The following is a 19,166-nucleotide window of genomic DNA, read 5'->3' as shown; positions in this document are numbered from 1 at the left end:
GTCTTCCACCAAGATGTTTATCCTGAATCTATCCTCATGAGGAACAATCAGACAAATGGACTTTTGTAAACTAACCGGATTTTTCAAGTGTCCATTTCTTAAGACATCAAAAAATGTGTGAAGGTTACTCTAGCATGGGTGTCCAACCTTTTGGCTTCCCTGGGCCACAGTGGAAGAATAATTGTCTTGGGCCACACATAAAATATGCTAACGATAGCTGATGAGCCCAAAGGCCCATGCATAATTTTCGTGATATCCGCCACCACAGATTAACAAAAGATCCTTGCAAAGGATTAGACACGGCTGCTAGAGTTAAGAAGACTAAGACCAGGTACGGTGGCTCACTCCTGTAATCACAGCACTTTGGGAGACCGAGTCAGGTGGATCACCAGAGGTCAGGAGTTCGAGACCGGCCTGGCATCAACACAGTGAAACCCTGTCTCTACTAAAAATACAAAAATTAGCCGGCATCATGGTGGGGGCCTGTAATCCCAGATACTTGGGAGGCTGAGGCAGGAGAATCGCTTGAACCCAGGAGTTGGAGGTTGCAGTGAGCCAAGACTGTGCCACTGCACTCCAGGCTGAACAAGAATGAAACTCCATCTCACACACACACACACCAAAAAAAGAGACTACAGATACATGACAACTAAATGCCATGAATTTGGAAGCTTTAAATAACATTTTGGGGGAAAATTAAAGTGTATGTACTATACATTATATAATTCTGTATTAATATTAAATTTCTAATTGTATTATGATCATGTAAAAGAATGTCATTAGGTTAAGAGATACATGCTGATGTAGTAGGGTGAAGTACGATGTTGCTTCTTTCAAAAGAAAAGTGCTTATGCAGAGATAAAGGTGACAAAATGACAACTGTTAAAAAGGTAACAGATATATAATTATTTCACTGTACTATACTTTCAACTTTCCTATAATTTGAAAATTTTCAATATAAAAAGCTGGAGATTAAATAAAAATTTTAAAAGAAGGGAAAAACAAGAAGGAAATCGCTTACAGATACCATGAGGGTAGAGCTTAAGCAAAGTAGAGCATCCTGCTCTCAGATTTAACCAAATCCAATGAAAACCCAGAAGTTGTTAACAAACTGAGGAATCAGGCAAACAAATTCCTAAACCTCCTCACCAACTCTTGCCTATTTAGATATATGGGCGCAAGTGGTATAAAGATTGGTTAATCCATTTTATCAACAAAAGACATAAAATGAAGTTCATGTTTCCCTTCTAAGTTATAATTCCAAAGGACTTGGAAGACTGGCAGGGAGGGAAAAAAAGTATTCTAAAAGTTAATGTAAAAAAAGTTAATACCTCGATTTTTTTTTTTTTTTTTTGGTTGAGATGAGGTCTCACTCTCTCACCCAGGGTGGAGTATAGGGGCACGATCATAGCTCACTGTAACCTTGAACGCCTGGGCTCAAGCGATCCCCCCACCTCAGTCTCACGAGTAGCTAGTGATTTCGTAAAAAGGTGGCAGAATGATGAAACTAGGTGTTTTGTCACCTAAATCCAATGAACACTTGTAATTAGTTATATGCAATTGGACTAGAGCCCATATTGTTTTAAAATCTCCCAAACTAAGAAAAGCATTATCACCAGTGTGTTTTATCTTTTAACCAAAAAACTATTCCACCAAGATCTTTTTTTCTTGAGCTTATCTTCTAATGACAGACACTGAATAAGCCCACACTGTTAATTCCACAATCAGTACATAAAATGCTCCCCTAATATTCAGCATTCTGTCTTAAAAGCTCTCAAAAATATGGTTACATCTCAAATGCTGCTGGCACTCTATTGAGTTTATGTACAGTCACTGCACCTGAAAAAGCATTTCTACTCAAATGGTCATGAATTTATTTTAGATTATCAAACAGCCTCCCCATTCCCACCATCTCCCTCTGAAATCCCAAAAAAATGCAGCCAAGTTAATGACTACATGGTAGAATAATCATTCAAACTTTTTAATCTCCCTTTACACATTATATTAACATTCATATTGCAAGGCATTCCATTCACAAATATTACAGTTTGATAAAAACTTCACATACTCCCAAAGTCTATACCAGATTCAGTCAACTTTACTAAATCATTCAAATAATAAAAGTAATGAAAACATTATTATATTTTAAAGCAATAAAGTCTGAGGCACTCTGGGAAAGATGTTCTCTTATAAGTATAATGTGTCAGTGGTATGAAATTATATTACAAGGATGCCCAGTAATCAAGTATACTCTAATGACAATGACTTTGTGATCTGATATGTCTTCATTGGATACACTCCTACTTGGACAACTGCTGAAAGGAACGGAGATATGGGCAGCTGAAGTCATTTCTAATGAGGTTCCCAACTACATAAAGGAGAGGTGTGTTTCAGCACACCAAGGACAGCTGCATCTCTACTGCAAGGTTACAGTACACAAAATTCCTTTCTCATCACTATCACATTTACTCAACGTTAAATTTTAATAGCCCACTTGACCTCCTGGGCTCACAGCTGGAGACAGTTTAGAACTCTTTCCCCATCCTCCACCAGAGTGCAACCTTCACCCTTTTCTGAGCACCTCCAAGGTATGCCCTTGAAGTAAAACAGAAAAGGGAAGAAAGGGGGCTTTTTCTTTTCCATTTCTGACCAAATAAAGGTCTGAAATAGCGGTGTATTATGAAATTCTCATGCCCTGCAACTGTCAGCCACCACTTGGAAAATGGCTATTTTTGCCATAAACTAGATTTTTAAAAGCCTGATAACCTTCCAAAATGAATTTTACTACATTCATTCACTGACACACACACACAGTCCACGCTGGAGAAAGTCTCATTGGGTGAGTGCTTCTCTATGCACAATTACAAGGATAAATAATCAGCATGGGGGAGAGGGAAGGCCAAATCCCAACCAGGAATTAAATCACTGCAAACTATGGATCCATTTGTAAGAGCATATAAACCTGTCAGAGCAGAACCAACACAAACCCCGGGTCACATAGTGTTTGGTAATTATGTATATGGAATTTAAAATGTATACATATATATTTCCATATATATAATTTTTAAAATCTGGTGCAACATATATTGCTAAAGTTTCAAAGATTCTCATTTCCAATGTTCACCTGGAAAGCAGCTGGCTCTTGATGGCTGTTTTGTGGCAGTGATAAAAGCAACTAGAAGCAAGTTTAAGTAAAAGTGCTCAAAGGGCAAATGAGAAAACAGGTGTGCAGGGGGAGGGCTGAAGAGTTGGGCAATGTCTCCTCTATTCTTCTCAGCTTTTTCAGACCCGAGACAAGTTCTTGAGGACACACATCAAATGCTGCAGTCCTGTCTTACATATAGTCAAAACAAAACAAATGATTAAAAAAAGGTTCCTCTTCGTTTCTGTACTATCAATAAAATGCATAGTACAGTAAGAAGGTATCACTGAGATGTGCCATCTTGGGAGAAATTAAAATTGAGACATGAAGTGAGGCCGTGCACTGTCAAGTCGCCGGGTTAGGATTTCACAGCCAGTGTCTGTGACCAGGAGGGTGTGCTCAAACTGAGCAGACCGCTTTCCATCTCTTGTCACCGCAGTCCAACCATCTGGCCAGGTTTCATCCTGCCATCCGCCTTCAACAAAAACAATTTCTTAGTTCAGTCACTCAGTTTTCTAAATGAACTCTATCAAGAAAACCAAGTAGAAAATTCACTACTAAGATCCTTATTTACATGCCAATTGTTTTAGCTAATGCCCTTCCAACTTCATTTTGGTCTTCAGTATGTTTGATGTTTGAAGTATTTTACAATTTAAAAATCAGAAAGAAAAAAAACTTGAATTAATGAATTTAGCTCTTTCCTAGTATAACTTTGGCATCTGATAAAACTATAGTCAGCATATATAGTGAAGGAAATCATGTAAATGTTTACAGTTTTATTACAGCATTCAATTCCTGATATAATTTCAAAATGGTAAGCACACAAACAGATGGTGAGAACAGATTATACCGTAAAGTTTTTGTGAACTATACCCCTGGAACCAGAAAGGGGGGCAAAAGAAAGACTGGTGTGAGAGGATAAGAAAATATGAAACAGAATGGTCTGGATAGGAGTTGAAACCAGAGAAGGGAAGCGAAGGCACAGTGAACCCGTGAGGCCATGAAAGAAAACTTAGGGAAAGGAGGGAATGGGGGTGAAGAGGGCATAATGAGGGAAAGCAGAAAGCAAAGGCCCAAGAGAATATGAAGCAGAGGTGGAATGAGAAAGGTAATTCCAGATACTACTGTGAAAGATGTATTTGCAAGCTTTCTTCTTCCAAAATTAGATGTTAAAAAAAAAATCAATACTTTCTTCATTTTTAGTAATTTTTAGGTGAAACATACTAACCTCTAGGACTCACTGACTCAGACAGACAAATCCCAGAACATAAACTCTGTAGTGAAGTAAACTACTTTTGCAATATTAAATCCCAGGCTAAAAAGAAAATATGAGGCAGCCTAAAAAAGTTAACTCATGCCTCATCAAGCAACTAAAGATGAGTAAATCAATGTTTTCCAATGTAATGGCCTTTACACAAATGGATTTAAAACACTACTACTATGATTTTATTGTAATCTGATAAGACAGGATTTTTAGTAATGTCAAGTCAAATTTATTTGGCTATTCTGAGGAAATTCTCCTGCAGATTTGAGACTTTCTATTCCAGGGATTTAACCTAGCTGAGTTATACTAAAGTATATCTAATATATTGATGATTAATTACCTGTGCTGGCTGTATCGAAAGTTATTTGTTTACTGAAAATACTACATCATGGCTCACCAACCAGGTGCTAGTTAATGGAAATATGTAGCCAAAATGACACTTTCCTCCCACTATCTTTCTTTTCACTGCTAAATACTTACCATCTTTACAACTGGTTGCATATGATCAGAACTTTATCCTTATTACAAGAGGATGACAAAAACTTTACTGCACATCTGTGCAGTCTTTTAAAGTATATAAAGTACTTTATGTTAATATAAATCATCTCAGTCTAGCAGCCCTGGGTGTTGGCAAGATAGGGATTCTAATTTTCATTTTACAGAAAACGCAATAAGGAATCAGCTTTAGAAGGCAGCCTTAGTGACTTCAGTGATCCCCACCCTCCTGGCATGCATGCCCTTGTGTGAACTTCTGCTCCCCTTGAATGCGGGCTAGACTCAGTGAATCACTTCTAAGAAAGAGAATATAGAAGTCGCTCCCGAGACTGCGTTATAAAAAGACTGGAAGGATCCAGAGAGGAGTATCCTTTAATACAGGGCTCAGGACACACAAGCTCTACTGCTACTGCCTCACTTTACATCCCCTAACCAGGAAGCTCCATTACTAGAATCATTCTGAAAATCTCGGTGAGGAGCCCTGATTGTGACTCCAAGTCTCCTATCACTGCTACAAGCCTGTCTGGAGGGAACGACAACAGTGGGGAGGCTGCCAGAGCCAAGTGTGTCCTTGGTGTGCTTTCCCCACAATAGCTATATGATGCCATGTGATGACATGAGTGCAGACCATGAAGGGTCAGAACAGCTCATGGGCTGAGTCTGACAAATTCTGCCAGGTAACGAGCTAAAAGTTACAGGCAAGCTACTCACCCTCTTCAAGGACCAGTTTCCTCCTCTGTATAATGGGGATAACACCACCTTATAAATTGTGAAGAATTAAATCATATAATCATATCTGCCTCAAACTGAGTGGCTCATCAAATGCTCTACTTTGTTGCCTCCTCTTCCCTCTCCTACGTCAAGCAGGAACATCCGCACAGACTTGACCTGGGCGCCTCATTATTACAATGCACCCTCTGACATGAGCTTTATGAAAAGCGACCAGGATTGAAGCACTTCAGCATCTCCTGACAGAAGATTACCACGTAGAAACCATGTCTTCTTGCCAACCCTCTCAATTTTCAGTTCTCCATGATACTGAATCAAGTTTGAGGTAGGACAGGGAATGAGTAGGAAGCAAAAAGCAAGCAGGTAGAAAAGACCACTGACACGATGAATAACCTAAAATATATCCAAATTCAACTGAAGAATATCATGGCATCCTTTTTTCTCACCTTCACAAATCATTGGCTCAATTGTAAATACATGGCCCGACTTCATCACTCCAACTGCTTTATTTTCTGAAATTAAAGAAAAAAAGTCTCAAAAGGTAGCAAAACCAACCGTGTACTGTTGAACAGCTAACTAGAAAGAGTACACAACTCAAATTCCTATCAGTGATTATTAAATCAATTACCTTCTCCTCTCCTGATTCCCTTTCTTAAAGTTCAACAAACAGGTATTACACCGGTAGCCATCTAATATGGTGCACATATTGTCCTAGGCACATTTCATTATGCTTATGTATTCTCTAGGAAGACAGAGGTATTTGTAGGCTGTATTTCAGATATGAGTATCACTTCTATAAAAAGAAAAGTGGCAAATAAAAATAAAGAATAAAAGAAAAGTACCTTGATTTCTACTACCTCATGATTAGAATGGCAATCACAGAACCAAGAGTTCCACTACTCATCCAGGTAGAGAAGTTTAAAGGAGAATGATTCAGATTATGCCAGAAATCTCCCACCACCTTGGGGGGGAAGTATGTATTTGTACATAGGGGCACAGCCCATAGAAACTACATGATTTTCATAACATTTCATAAGCTGTTGTCTTTTTCTCATCTTCAAAGAAGAACTAAGTCTATGCACATTAACCTACTTTTTAAAAAATAGGTCAAGCACGGTGGCTCATGCCTATAATCCCAGCACTTTGGGAAGCCGAGGCAGGTGTATCATCTGAGGCAGGTCAGGAGTCTGAGACCAGCCTGGCCAACACAGCGAAACTGTGTCTCTACTAAAAATACAAAAATTAGCCAGGCGTGGTGGTGTACACCTGAAATCTCAGCTGCTCAAGAGGCTTAGGCAGGGAATCACTGAAGCCCAGGAGACAGAGGGTGAAGTGAGCCAAGATCGATCACACCACTGCACTCCAGCCTGGGCGATTGAGCGAGACTCTCTCAAAAACAAAAACAAGGCCGGGTGCGCTGGCTCACGCCTGTAATCTCAGCACTTTGGGAATCCGAGGTGGGCGGATCACAAGGTCGGGAGATCAAGACCATCCTGGCTAACACGGTGAAACCCTGTCTCTACTAAACATACAAAAAATTAGCCGGGTGTGGTGCCACACGCCTGTAGTCCCAGCTACTTGGGAGGCTGAGGCAGGAGAATGGCGTGAACCCGGGAGGCGGAGCTTGCAGTGAGCCGAGATCCTGCCTGGGCAACAGAGCAAGACTCCGTCTCAAAAAAACAAACAAAAACAAAAACAAAACAAAAAAAACTGAGGAAACCACTATTTTTTAATTCAAAGCAAAAAAGCAAACTCTATTGTGCAAGTTTACTAATAATGCTTTATTCAGGATCGTCATGAGAAATATAACAATAAATTACAGTGACCAGACCTGCCACATCCCTCAAAAAGGCCAAAAATGTTAAAACGAGGAATAGGCTTTTTTAGACAAAAATGGAGAACTAATTTAAATTTCAAGTTAAACAAAACCTAATAAGGGTATCGGCTAAGCGAATGACTGCAATGCCCAACCTGACCACCAGATGGCTAACACATCAGCTTTTCAGGGTTCCTGTGTGAGGTTGTTGTGATCTGCAACTTTGTTTTCAATGGCAAATTTGACCGCCTTTTGAGGCTGACTCAACTAAACTCTCCTCTTTCCAGGAATGGTCTAATCTCCCCTACACATTTATATTCCTGCACAACTTTCCAGATGAATAGCTATCGTGCTGCTTTCCACTATCTTAGGTATTGCCAAATTACACTTACTGCAGATTTCAAATCTGGAGCTTCTAAACTGATATAAAATCCTAAGGTCATTTAAAAAAAAAAGAAACATTTGACTTTTAATTTCTAAACTCATAAACCTTCAAAAGGACATGCTTATTAATACAAACACAGAATTGGTCTATATTTCCTTGGAGAAACCAAAAAGAAAATGTCAAGAATGTCAGTGTGGTGTCACTGAAAGTAAAAAGGATGAAAGGATCTTGAACTCTCATGTCCAATATAGCAGCATTGGCCATGCTACTTCCATAGCTAGGAAGTACTTGAAAAGTGGCTAATCAGAACTAAGGCTATAAGTGCAAAAGCAATTTGGATTCCAAAGACTAAAACAACATGTAACATATCTCTCAATAATTTTTACACTGATTAAAGTTTCAGTTTCCAACATACCTCACTCAACAAATATACATTATCTGAGTCACTATAATATTGCAGACACAGGCACTTTTTAAAAAATTTGTACCTAATCTATAGTCTCTCACAGAATGACTGTAATATGGAGGCATACCTTGTTTTATTGCACTTCACTGTATTATGCTTCACAGATACTGCTTTTTCTTTCTTTCTTTCTTTTTTGAGACGGACTCTTGCTCTGTTGCCCAGGCTGGAGTGTAGTGGCACGATCTCGGCTCACTGCAACCTCCACCTTCCAGGTTCAAGTGCTCCTCCCACCTCAGCTTCCTGAGTAACTGGGGACTACAGGCGCACACACCATGGCCAGCTAATTTTTGTATGTTTAGTAGAAGCATGGTTTCACCATTTTGGCCAGGCTGGTCTAGAACTCCTGACCTCAAGTGATCTGCCTGCTTCAGCCTCCCAAGGTGCTGGAATTACAGGCATAAGCCACCGCATCTGACCAGATACAGCCTTTTTTTTTTTTTTAATAAATTGAAGATTTGTGGCAACCCTATACTGAGCAAGTCTAACAATGTCATTTTTCCCACAGTGCATGTTCACTTCATGTCTCTGTGTCACAATTTGGTAATTTTCACAATCTTTCAAACATGTTCATTATTATTGTATCAGTTATAGTGATCTGTGATCAATGATCTTTGATGTTAAAATTTTAATTGTTTTGCAGCACCACAAACTGTGCCCATGTAAGACAGCAAACAAATGTTTGTGTGTGGTCTGACGGCTCCATCAGCCTGCCCCACTTCTCTCTCCCTCTCCTCAGGCCTCCCTATTCCCTGAAACACAATACTGAAATTAGGCCACTTAATAGCCTACAATGGCCTCTAAGTGTTTAACTGAAAGGAAGAGTCACATGTCTCTCACTTTGAATCAAAAGCTAGAAATGATTAAACTTAATGAGGAAGGCATGTCAATAGCCTAGATAGGCCAAAAGCTAGGTCTCTTGTGCCAAAGAGTTAGCCACGTTGTGAATGCAGAGGGAAAGTTCGTGAAGCAAACTGAAAGCGCTACTTCACTGAACCCACAAATGCAAAGAAAGTAAAACAGTCTTACTGCTGTTATGGAGGAGGTTTGAATGGTCTAGACAGAAAATCACACAACCCACAACATTCCCTTAAGCCAAAGCCCAATCCAAAGCAAGGCACTAACTCTCTCCAATTCTACGAAGGCTAAGAGAAGTGACAAAGCAGAAGAAAAGTTGAAAGCAGAGGTTGGTTCACGAAGTTTAAACAATCCGTCTCCATTACATAAAAGTGCACCGTGAAGCGGCAAGTGCTGATCTAGAAACTGCAGCAAATTTGCCAGAAGATATAGCTATGATGAAGGTGGTTATACTAACAGATTTTCAACGCAGACCAAAACAGCCTTCTCATGGAAGAAAATGCCACCTAGGACTTTCTAACTAGAGAGAAGTCAGCAACTGGCTTCAAAGGACAGGCTGACTTTCTTGTTAGGGGATCCTGCTGCCTGTGACTTTTAAGTTGAAGTCAATGCTCATCTACCATTCCTTAAGATTCCTTAAGAATGAAGCGAAATCTACTCTGCCTGTGCTCTAGAAACGGAACAACAAAGCCTGGATGACAGCACCTCAATTTATAGCATGGTTTACTGAATATCTTAATAATATTAATATATAATTAATATATATAATAGTTAATATACTTAATATATAATATAGTTAATATAATTAATAATATTAATGCTGAAACCTACTGCTCAGAGAAAAAGATTCCTTTCAAAATATTACTGCTCACTGACAATGCACTGGTCGCCCAAGAGCTCTAACGGAGACGTATTAGATGAATGTTGGTTTCATGCCTGCTAACACGGCATCTATTCTGTAGGCTCATGGATCAAGAAGGAATTTTCACTTTCAAGTCTTATTATTTAAGAAACACATTTTCTAAGGCTGCCATAGATAGTGATTCCTCTGATGAATCCATACAAAAGTAAACTGGAAAACTTCTTGAAAGGATTCACCATTCTGGATGCCATTAAAAACATCTGTAGATTGGGCGCGGTGGCACATGCCTGTAATCCCAGCACTCTGGGAGGCCGAGGTGGGTGGAATGTATGAGTCCAGGAGTTCAAGACCAGCCTGGGCAACATAGTGAAATCCTATTTCTACTAAAAATACAAAAAAAAAAAAAAAAAAAAAAACCGAGGCATGGTGGTACGTGCCTGTAATCCCAGTTACTCAGGAGGCTAAGGTGGAGGAATCACCTAAGCCCAGGAGGTGGAGGCTGCCGTGAGCTGAGATCGTGCCACTACACTCCAGCCTGTGCAACCAGAGTGAGACCTCGTCTCAAAACAAACAAAAACAAAACCAAAAAATTGTGATTCATGGGAGGAAATTATGTGATGCATGAGAGGAAATCAAATATCAATATTAACATGAGCTGGGCAGAAGGTGATTTCAATACTTTTGGATGACTATGAGGGGTTTGAAACTTAGTGGAGGAAGTAACTATAGATGTGGAAAGAGCAAGAGAACTAGAATTAGTAATGGAGCCTGAGGATGTGAGTGGACTGCTGCAATCTCATGATGAAACTTGAACAGCTGAATAGCTGCTTCTTATGGATAAAGAAAGTAGTTTCTTGAGATGGAATCTACCCATAGTTAGCATTGTTGAGATGATAACAAAAGATTTGGAATATTACTTAAACTTAGTTGATAAAACAGGAGCAGGGTTTGAGAGAACTGACTCCAATTTTGAAAGAAGTTCTGTGGATAAAATGTATCAAACAACATCACAAGCTACAGAAAAATCTTCGTGAAAGGAAGAGTCAATCAATGTGACAAACTTTGTTGTCTTATTTCAAGAAATTGCCACGACCACCCTGATATGGTTTGGATCTGTGTTCCCACCCAAATCTCATGTTGAAATATAATTCCCAGTGTTGGAGGAGAGGCCTTGTGGAAAGTGACTGGATCGTGGGGGCAGAGTTCCCATGAATGGTTTAGCACTACCTCTCTTGGTACTGTATAGTGAATGAGTTGTCGTGAGATCTGGTTGTTTCTCCTCCCACGTGCTCTCTCTCTTGCTCCTGCTCCCACCATGTGAGACACTCACTCCCTCTTTGCCTTCCGCCATGATTGTAAGTTCCCTGAGGCCTCTCTGGAAGCTGATGCTGCAATGCTTCCTGTATAGCCTGCAGAACCATGAGCCAATTAAGCCTCTTTTCTTTATAAATTACTCAGGTTCAGGAATTTCTAACAATGTGAGAATGTAATACAAACCTCAGCCTTCAGCAACCACCACCCTCATCAGTCAGTAGCCATCAACATAAGGGAAGACCTTTCACCAGCAAGAGGATTACAACTCGCTGAAGACTCAGACGACTGTTAGTATTTTTTAGCAATAGAGTATTTTTAAATCAAGGTTTGTGCATTGTTAAGACTACACACACAATAGACTACAGTATAAACGTAACTTTTTTATGCACTGGGAAACCAAAAAATCTGTATGACTTGCTTTATTGCGATATTCACTATATTGCAAGGGTCTGGAACAGAACAGTTATCTCAGAGGTATGCCTGTTCAGTTTAAATGTAAAATATTATCATCATTACTTCCCACCCATTGATTCAAACATAGAAGCAAATAAACTCTCACCTAACAAGGATTTCTCCTACATAGAAGCAGTGGAGGAATGTTATACAACGATTTCCTGGTTCTTCCCTCATTTGGGTTAGGAATAGAGTTACAAATAAAAGCAGAGATTTACATTTCAAAAGATATCTCTGCTATACAGAAAAAAAAACCCTCAATTGTTTAATACTTCCCTAGAGTGATCACAGCATATTTTGTTTTATATAAATGTGACTCCTCATAAACATAATATATAAGGCTGGGTGTTACCACACTCACGCCTGAAACCCCAGCTCCTTGGGAGGCTGAGGTGAGCAGACTGCTTGAGCCCAGGAGTTTGATATCAGCCTGGGCAACATGGAGAAACCCTGTCTCTAGAAAAATATAAAAATCAGCCAGGGATGGTGGCCCACACCTGTAGTACCAGCTACTCAGGAGGCTGAGGTAGGAGGACTGCTTGAGCTCTTGGAGGTCAAGGCTCCAGTGAGCCGTGATTACACCACTACACTTTAGCCTAGGCGACACAGTGAGATCCTATCCCAAAATGACTATATAAAGTACACCTGGATCCTTTTTCCTCTTTTCATAATTGTTTATGTCTAATTAAATGATTTAATAGGAAACTCATATGACATCTTTTGTATAACAGTGGCGACATATTTTGCTGACACTATAACCACTGACCAAAATCCCCTTCTCCCATAAATATTATTGTCTTCAGTCTCTGCTGATCTGACAGGAGGCAGAGCTCAGGTGGTAAAGCTCGCTTGCTTGCCACTCACCTCCTGCTGTGCAGCCCAGCTCCTAACAAGCCATGGATCGGTACCTGTCTGTGGCCCAGGGGTTGGGGACCCCTGCTCTGAATGACTGCTCCAGCTTCTCCTTTAGAAAAGTTGCTCACTCATTTCACTTTCTCTTCACAACTATCCATGTCTAGGATTTTACCACGTCACACCTCAACTACAACAACTACTGCCCATCAGGCCAACTATCTTCAGAACTCCCACCTGCAATCCATCTTAGTCACCACTGCCAAATTAGCCTTCTCAAAATATCAGCTTCATTATGCCATTCTTTTGCTCAAAAATAATTCTGAAGATTCTGACACAGAAGTCACGGTGACATTTCTTCAGTCTGGCATTCAACACACCTGGACTGCCTGCTGCTAGTCCTTAACATATAACTCAGCCAACCTTATATTTTCTCTGTTCATCTCTATTTGAAGCACTCATGTTCACCCACCAACTGGAAAGCTTTTTCTCCTCTCCACCCAACCAAAACCTCAACCACTCTTTAGTTCTCCCACCGCACCCAGCTCCAAATTTCTTCAATCCTTACTCGTCAGCATGATGTATAGGAGAAAAGACTGACTCCAGAAAGCAAGACAGAACCCAGGTATCAATGCTAGTATGGCATTTAATTACTAGTTTGTGTGACCTTGAGCAAGCCAATTACCTCTGTAAGCAGAGTTGCTTTAAAAAAATTGGGCTAAGAAATTATCCACAGAGTTGCAATGATCAAATGAGATATTACATATTACTGTCATTGATTAAATGCTTTCGTGTACTGTTTTCATGCAGCGTTCTAAGTGCTTTCCATGTATCATCTCACCTAACCCTCATAACAATTCTACAGTAAGTACCATTCCCTACTATTGTACAGATGAAAAAAATTAAGCACAAGGAGATGAAAGTGTTTATCTAACAGTGGCTCAATACATATGTGCTAAGTTCCTTTCTAGGTCACTTACTGTGGACAGCTTTCATTTCCAACACCAAATAACAGATTCATTCCTGTACATGTCTTCTCTCTCTACAGAAAATATTTCTGTAAGACATTATCTATCTTACACTTTCTTTGTTATTGTATCATATGGCACTCAACCTGAGGAAAGGTACTTTGTTTATTCCCCTCTATTTATATGAACAAATATTACAGGATCTGACATACATTAAGCACTAAAACCAAGCAAGACGAACTGACTTCACCTAAGGGATCAGAATAGTAAAGGCTAGGCCTGTGGCAGACTGTTGATTATTCACCAAAATAAGGTTACTTTTCTTCCATAACACACAATTAAATTACGTTTTCCCACTTCCCTTGCATTTAGATGCAGCCATGTGACTGAATTCCTGCCAATGGAAAATAAATTTGATTTATGCCAATTCCAGCTGACTGTTAAAAACTCCCAAGTATACCCCTCCAAGCTTCAACCCCCAACACCCTCACTATCTACTGGCCAGGAGGGCAACTCCCAAAGTGACTTTGAAAGCCACAGGTCGAAGATGACATAGCCTGTGTCACACAGTAACTGCCCTGCCCCCACAGTGACCAAACACATTTGCTTTGGACTATTATGTGAGTAAGACATGAACTTGCACTGTGTTTCAGCAAATACACATTTTGGGACTCTATCTATTACAGTTAACAGATTACTCTAGTGAATACAAAATAGTAGGTAATGTTAAATGTATGAATACGTATTTGTTGAATAAATGGTGAGCTTATACCAAATCTCCAGATAGTACTTACTGGCATAGTGGGGTACATTGGGAGCTGTATGAAAAAGCTTGTGGATTCCATGCCCACAATAGCTTCGAACAACTGAAAACCCATTTGCTTGGGCATGCTTCTGGATAATGTTTCCCAGTTCCCTGTACCGAACACCAGGCTTCACTGAAAGGAAAAGAGAAAATTCATGATAAACTAATAATTACTAACATGTACTAAGCAATTACTATCAACCGGGTGCAGTGGCTCATGCCTGTAATCCCAGCACTTTGAGAGGTCAAGGCAGGAAGATCGCCTGAGCTCAGGAGTTCAAGACCAGCCTGGGCTACATGGCAAAGCCCTGTCTCTGCAAAAAATACAAAATTTAGCCCTGCATAGTGGTGCATGCCTATAGTCCCAGTTACACTTGGGAGGCTGTGGTAGGAGGATCACTGGAACCCGGGAGGTCGAGGCTGCAGTGTTCCTGCCACTGTACTCTGGCCTGGGCAAAAGAGAGAGACCTTGTCTCAAAATAGAAAAAAAAAAAAAGAAGAAGTAGTTAATTACTATCTTTGCGCTAGGAAGCTTTTGAAACACTTTTATGCATCCATGCCTCAACTTATAGATGAGGCACAGAGAGGCCAAACAGCCAGTAACTGGTAGAGTTCTAATTCAAACCAAGGGCATTCGTAGTTCCTCCTTTCATGCCAAAAACGTTAGACTCATAACAGTACTAAAGGGTTGGAAACCTTTTGCTTTCTTTAACAATAGAGAACAATAGAGAAGAAAATACTTCTTTTCGCATCCCTCCCTAAGGTCAAGTGTTCCATTCTATTTATGTGAGCAGAAGAGATAAGAAAATGCACTAGGAGTAAAAGGAATGTTCAAAAAGTAACGAATTGTCCTGAGTTTCAGCCTGGACAACTTCTGAAAGACTTACTTCCCCTGGGCTTCTTTATCCCCATAAAAACGTTCTCAAACTTTCCACGGCTGCCTCTACAGACAATTCTAGAGGTACAGTATAGGAAAGATACTTCTCACTATATACACTTTCTGCTCTGTTTAGCTTTTATGACTTTTACTGGTGTTTCAATAAAACACAAAACAAAACAAGTGGTTCTCATCACTATTAAGGTTCTCCCTTACACTAAGACTCAGGAGCTGGGCACTGTCAGACTCCTAGGGAACCTCAAGATGGCTCTGGGGATCCTTAACTCTCTACACTCTCCTACTCAGCTATCTGATTCCCAGACTGAGGTTCAGATACAATGTATCTTTCCCATCCATTTCAGGGTAAATAGCTCAAAGAATCACTTCAATTAACATTTTTACTTGCTCTTAACTGTACCTTCCAGCTTGATTTTGGAGGGAGAAGGAAGGAGGTTTCTGGTTTTGAAAAATCATGCTGACTTTCATAATGATTTTCTTTCATTCCTGTCCAGGCCTTCCTATCAGTCTGGGGTGGGAGGGGGAACAAAATTGTAATCCATGTTGCATGGAGTGACAGGGGAAGTCTTCCCTGATTTTCAAACTGCTCCAACTGTGGCCCCAAAGGGTAGTATCTAGAGATATTAATATTTCTGGTTGTCAAACACAGGGTGTGGTATAACTGGCATTTACTGGGTAGAGACCTTGTGAAGCATCTTACATGTACAGAACAGGCCTCTACAACAAAAAATTATCAGGCCCAAAAGCCACTAAGTGCATAGACGAAGAAACCCTACTTAAGAAGCCTAATTTCAACAGCTTTTCAAACCCTCTACCTGGTGGAATGAGAGGGGTGCAAAATGAGGAACAAAAAGGGGGGCAAAAATGACTTATACAAAGGAATTCATAGCACTGTCCAAAAAAGATCAAGTCACTTTCATTCTTTCCTGGCTACTTTCGTTCTTTCCTGAAAACTACTGGCACCTTCCAGTCATACGTCATATAAAACAGCATTCTAACTATCTCATTTTTTTCTTTTTATTTTTTTTTTTTGTTTCTTCAGTTGATTCACAGAGAAGCAAAAAGAATAGAAACATTGACTATATTATCTGGCAGAAACTCTAAAAATTATTTCAAACTTAAGCTTTCACAAATGACAAACTAAACATTAAATTTCTTCAATTCTACCTCCTGTATTAACGTTTTAAAATAATCAACAATGAATAAGTTTTCAAAATTTCACCTGATACACAAAAATGTCATATTCCATCATTTCCATTCCTCCAACTTGAGTAAAAATTTCATCTCCCATACCCATTAAAGAAGGCACTAAAAACAATAAAAATACTGGATCAATGTTATTAGAGATAACTGTATGTTTGTCTAAGAACTCTGTCCTGTTCACTATTCTGTTGATGACATCAAGATTTGGGGAGACTGGGGAGGGTTGCAGATAGTACACTGGATAATAAAGTTGAAATGGTAAAGATTTAACTTGAAGGCTGTTTGCCCATTTATTAACAACTCCAACAAGATGCTGTTAATAGCTTTCCTTTCCTTTTTTTTTTTTTTTGAAATGGAGTCTCGCTCTGTTGCCCAAGCTGGAATGCAGTGGCACGATCCACTTTCCAGGTCCAGCAACTCTCCTGCCTTAGCCTCCCGAGTAGTTGCAATTACAGGCGCACGCCACCACATCTGGCTAATTTTCCATTTTTATTAGAGACAGGGTTTCACCATGTTGGCCAGGCTGGTCTCGACCTCCTAACCTCAGGAGATCCGCCAACCTCAGCCTCCCAAGGTGCTGGGATTACAGGAGTGAGTCACCATGCCCAGCCCCTTTCCTTCTCTTATCCCCATAAGATATTGATTAAACAAAAAAGCCTCAATAAGTTTTTTATTATGTACAAAGACAGCCTGAGAAAAATCCTCCAGAAATACACCCCTACCCATTACTACAATAGCAAGAAATCTGGAAATCACCAAAATCCAACAGAATAGTTACACAAATTGTAATACTACAGAATATAATACATAGCCATTAAAAGGATGAGGTAAATATATATCTGTAGGTACATATGCTAACTTGAAAAGATCTCTATGACAGTTGAAAAAACAGCCCAGTTACACATTAAAAATACTATGATTCCATTTAACCTAATTTAACACATACACATACGTGTGTGCATTAATGCACAGGAGAGAGAAAAAACCTAAATGGTAACAGGGGATATCTCCAGAGAGAAGAGAGAGATAAGAAAAGAGGGGAGGCAAGTATAAAGGAGGATCACACATTTTTTCACTCATAATCTTCAGTTTTAATTTTTTATAAGGAGAACATAATATTTATGTAGTGGAAAGAATTTGAAAAATAGAATAAAAGTTGTACTAAAAAACCATCTGCACACTCCTCTTCATTTATCAGGCAAAGAAAGGGAAGATAAATCACAGAAGAAACAAAGGATGCTAACCAATCATCTGGTCTATCTCCACCAAGGGATTCCCAAATCATCCTTTCACCCATTACTGCTAACACCCAAAGCTAACTCAGGTAGAACAGGGGCAAAACTACAAGTAATGCACAGAATTGCGGCGCCCTGTCATTCCTAGCCCATCAGCGCACAGGACTGCCAATAGGTGCTCAACAATGAGGCTGACCTGCATCGATGGCTTGCATCAGGCACTCATATGTAGTCTGAACAAGTTTCCGTGCTCCATCATCCACATCTCCAACAAAAAACGTCTCATTCAGGTCCCCATGATAACCATTGCGATAAAGAGTGATGTCCACTGCAAGAGAATGTGCAAATATAAAGACCATACTTATTTTCATTTCAAAATTCAAGTGCTTTTCCAACATGACAGCATCTAGCAACTTAATGAAAAAGATAACTTCTGCATTCTCAAATTAGACACCAATGGATAGATAGTTATTGCCCAACAGAAGCTCCCTGAGTGTAATGTAACTGAACTCACTGTGGAGAGCAGGAATATGGCCATAATAACATAAGTCAGATAGTAGGTTTTTATACTCTTACAGAAATTATATCACTTGTGGCAAAAGAAAAATGTGGGATAAAATCATGCAAGATAAATTACTAGAGTTAGTAACATTAAATTGAAGACTTTGCTACACTGCTACAAAATACCATTTTCATTTATCTTTTACAAGTTCCTTACTCCTGCTAGGGAATAATAGAAAAATTTACACTGCTCTACACCTGTTTTTTAAAACTCATTTGCTTTTCACTTATTTGTGAATATTCATTCTCCTCTTTGTCCCCATGTTTAAGAATACAGATTACTATTTTACCATTATACTATATACTATTATACCATTATAATGTATCTAGAGAGCACATTGAGTATTTTTAAACCATATATTTAAATCAACCTATAACATCACAATATAGATATTTTGGTTCTAGCACAACACATACACTCCTGAAAAACCTCACACATTCTGCATGTAATAAAAATAACAGGGTTTTTATGAAAAACAGGGTTGGCCTCAAAACCTATGGAACTTTATGAACAGATACCCTAACTAAAGCAGTAGCAATTCTAATAAAAATTGTGTCATAGTTAAATTTTGGCTATCATTCACAGCTACCATCACAATCAGTCAATTATCTGCAGCCTCTAACACTTGGGCTCATGCTTCCTCATTTGACAGGCAGTTCCTTTAAGATATCTTATTAACAAAGAGTCTAACTTCATCAATATTAAAATACCATCTAGGCCAGGCACAGTAGCTCATGTCTGTAATCCCAAGACTCTGGGAGGCCAAGGCGAGCAGACTGCTTGAGTCCAGGAGTTTGAGACCAGCCTGAACAACATGCCAAAACCCTGCTTCTACAAAAAGTACAAAAAATGAGTTGAGTATGGT

The 19,166-nt window shown here is 39.5% G+C and overlaps 1 protein-coding gene across 2 annotated transcripts in view; it reads right to left on the bottom strand.

Annotated features, from left to right (window-relative positions):
* The window catches only part of METAP1 (methionyl aminopeptidase 1), an 85,878-nt gene that overhangs the window by 16,938 nt on the left and 49,774 nt on the right, over positions 1 to 19,166 (bottom strand). The window contains exons 8-11 of one of the 2 annotated variants that reach the window (XM_007999349.3): positions 17,936 to 18,067; positions 14,396 to 14,539; positions 6,077 to 6,142; positions 1,961 to 3,617 (exon numbers count right to left, since the gene is read on the bottom strand). In XM_007999349.3, the coding sequence (XP_007997540.1) occupies positions 3,454 to 3,617; positions 6,077 to 6,142; positions 14,396 to 14,539; positions 17,936 to 18,067 (506 nt within the window). In that variant the 3' untranslated portion in view covers positions 1,961 to 3,453. Of the gene's footprint in view, positions 1 to 1,960; positions 3,618 to 6,076; positions 6,143 to 14,395; positions 14,540 to 17,935; positions 18,068 to 19,166 lie in introns of those variants that run through there. The other variant, XM_037990136.2, reaches the window with a different exon arrangement.

The sequence above is a fragment of the Chlorocebus sabaeus genome, chromosome 7 (genome assembly GCF_047675955.1).
Source record: "Chlorocebus sabaeus isolate Y175 chromosome 7, mChlSab1.0.hap1, whole genome shotgun sequence".
In the NCBI taxonomy this organism is placed as follows: Eukaryota; Metazoa; Chordata; class Mammalia; order Primates; family Cercopithecidae; genus Chlorocebus; species Chlorocebus sabaeus.
Note: the sequence above shows the minus strand (reverse complement) of the source record. Positions and strands in the feature narration are given on the sequence as shown.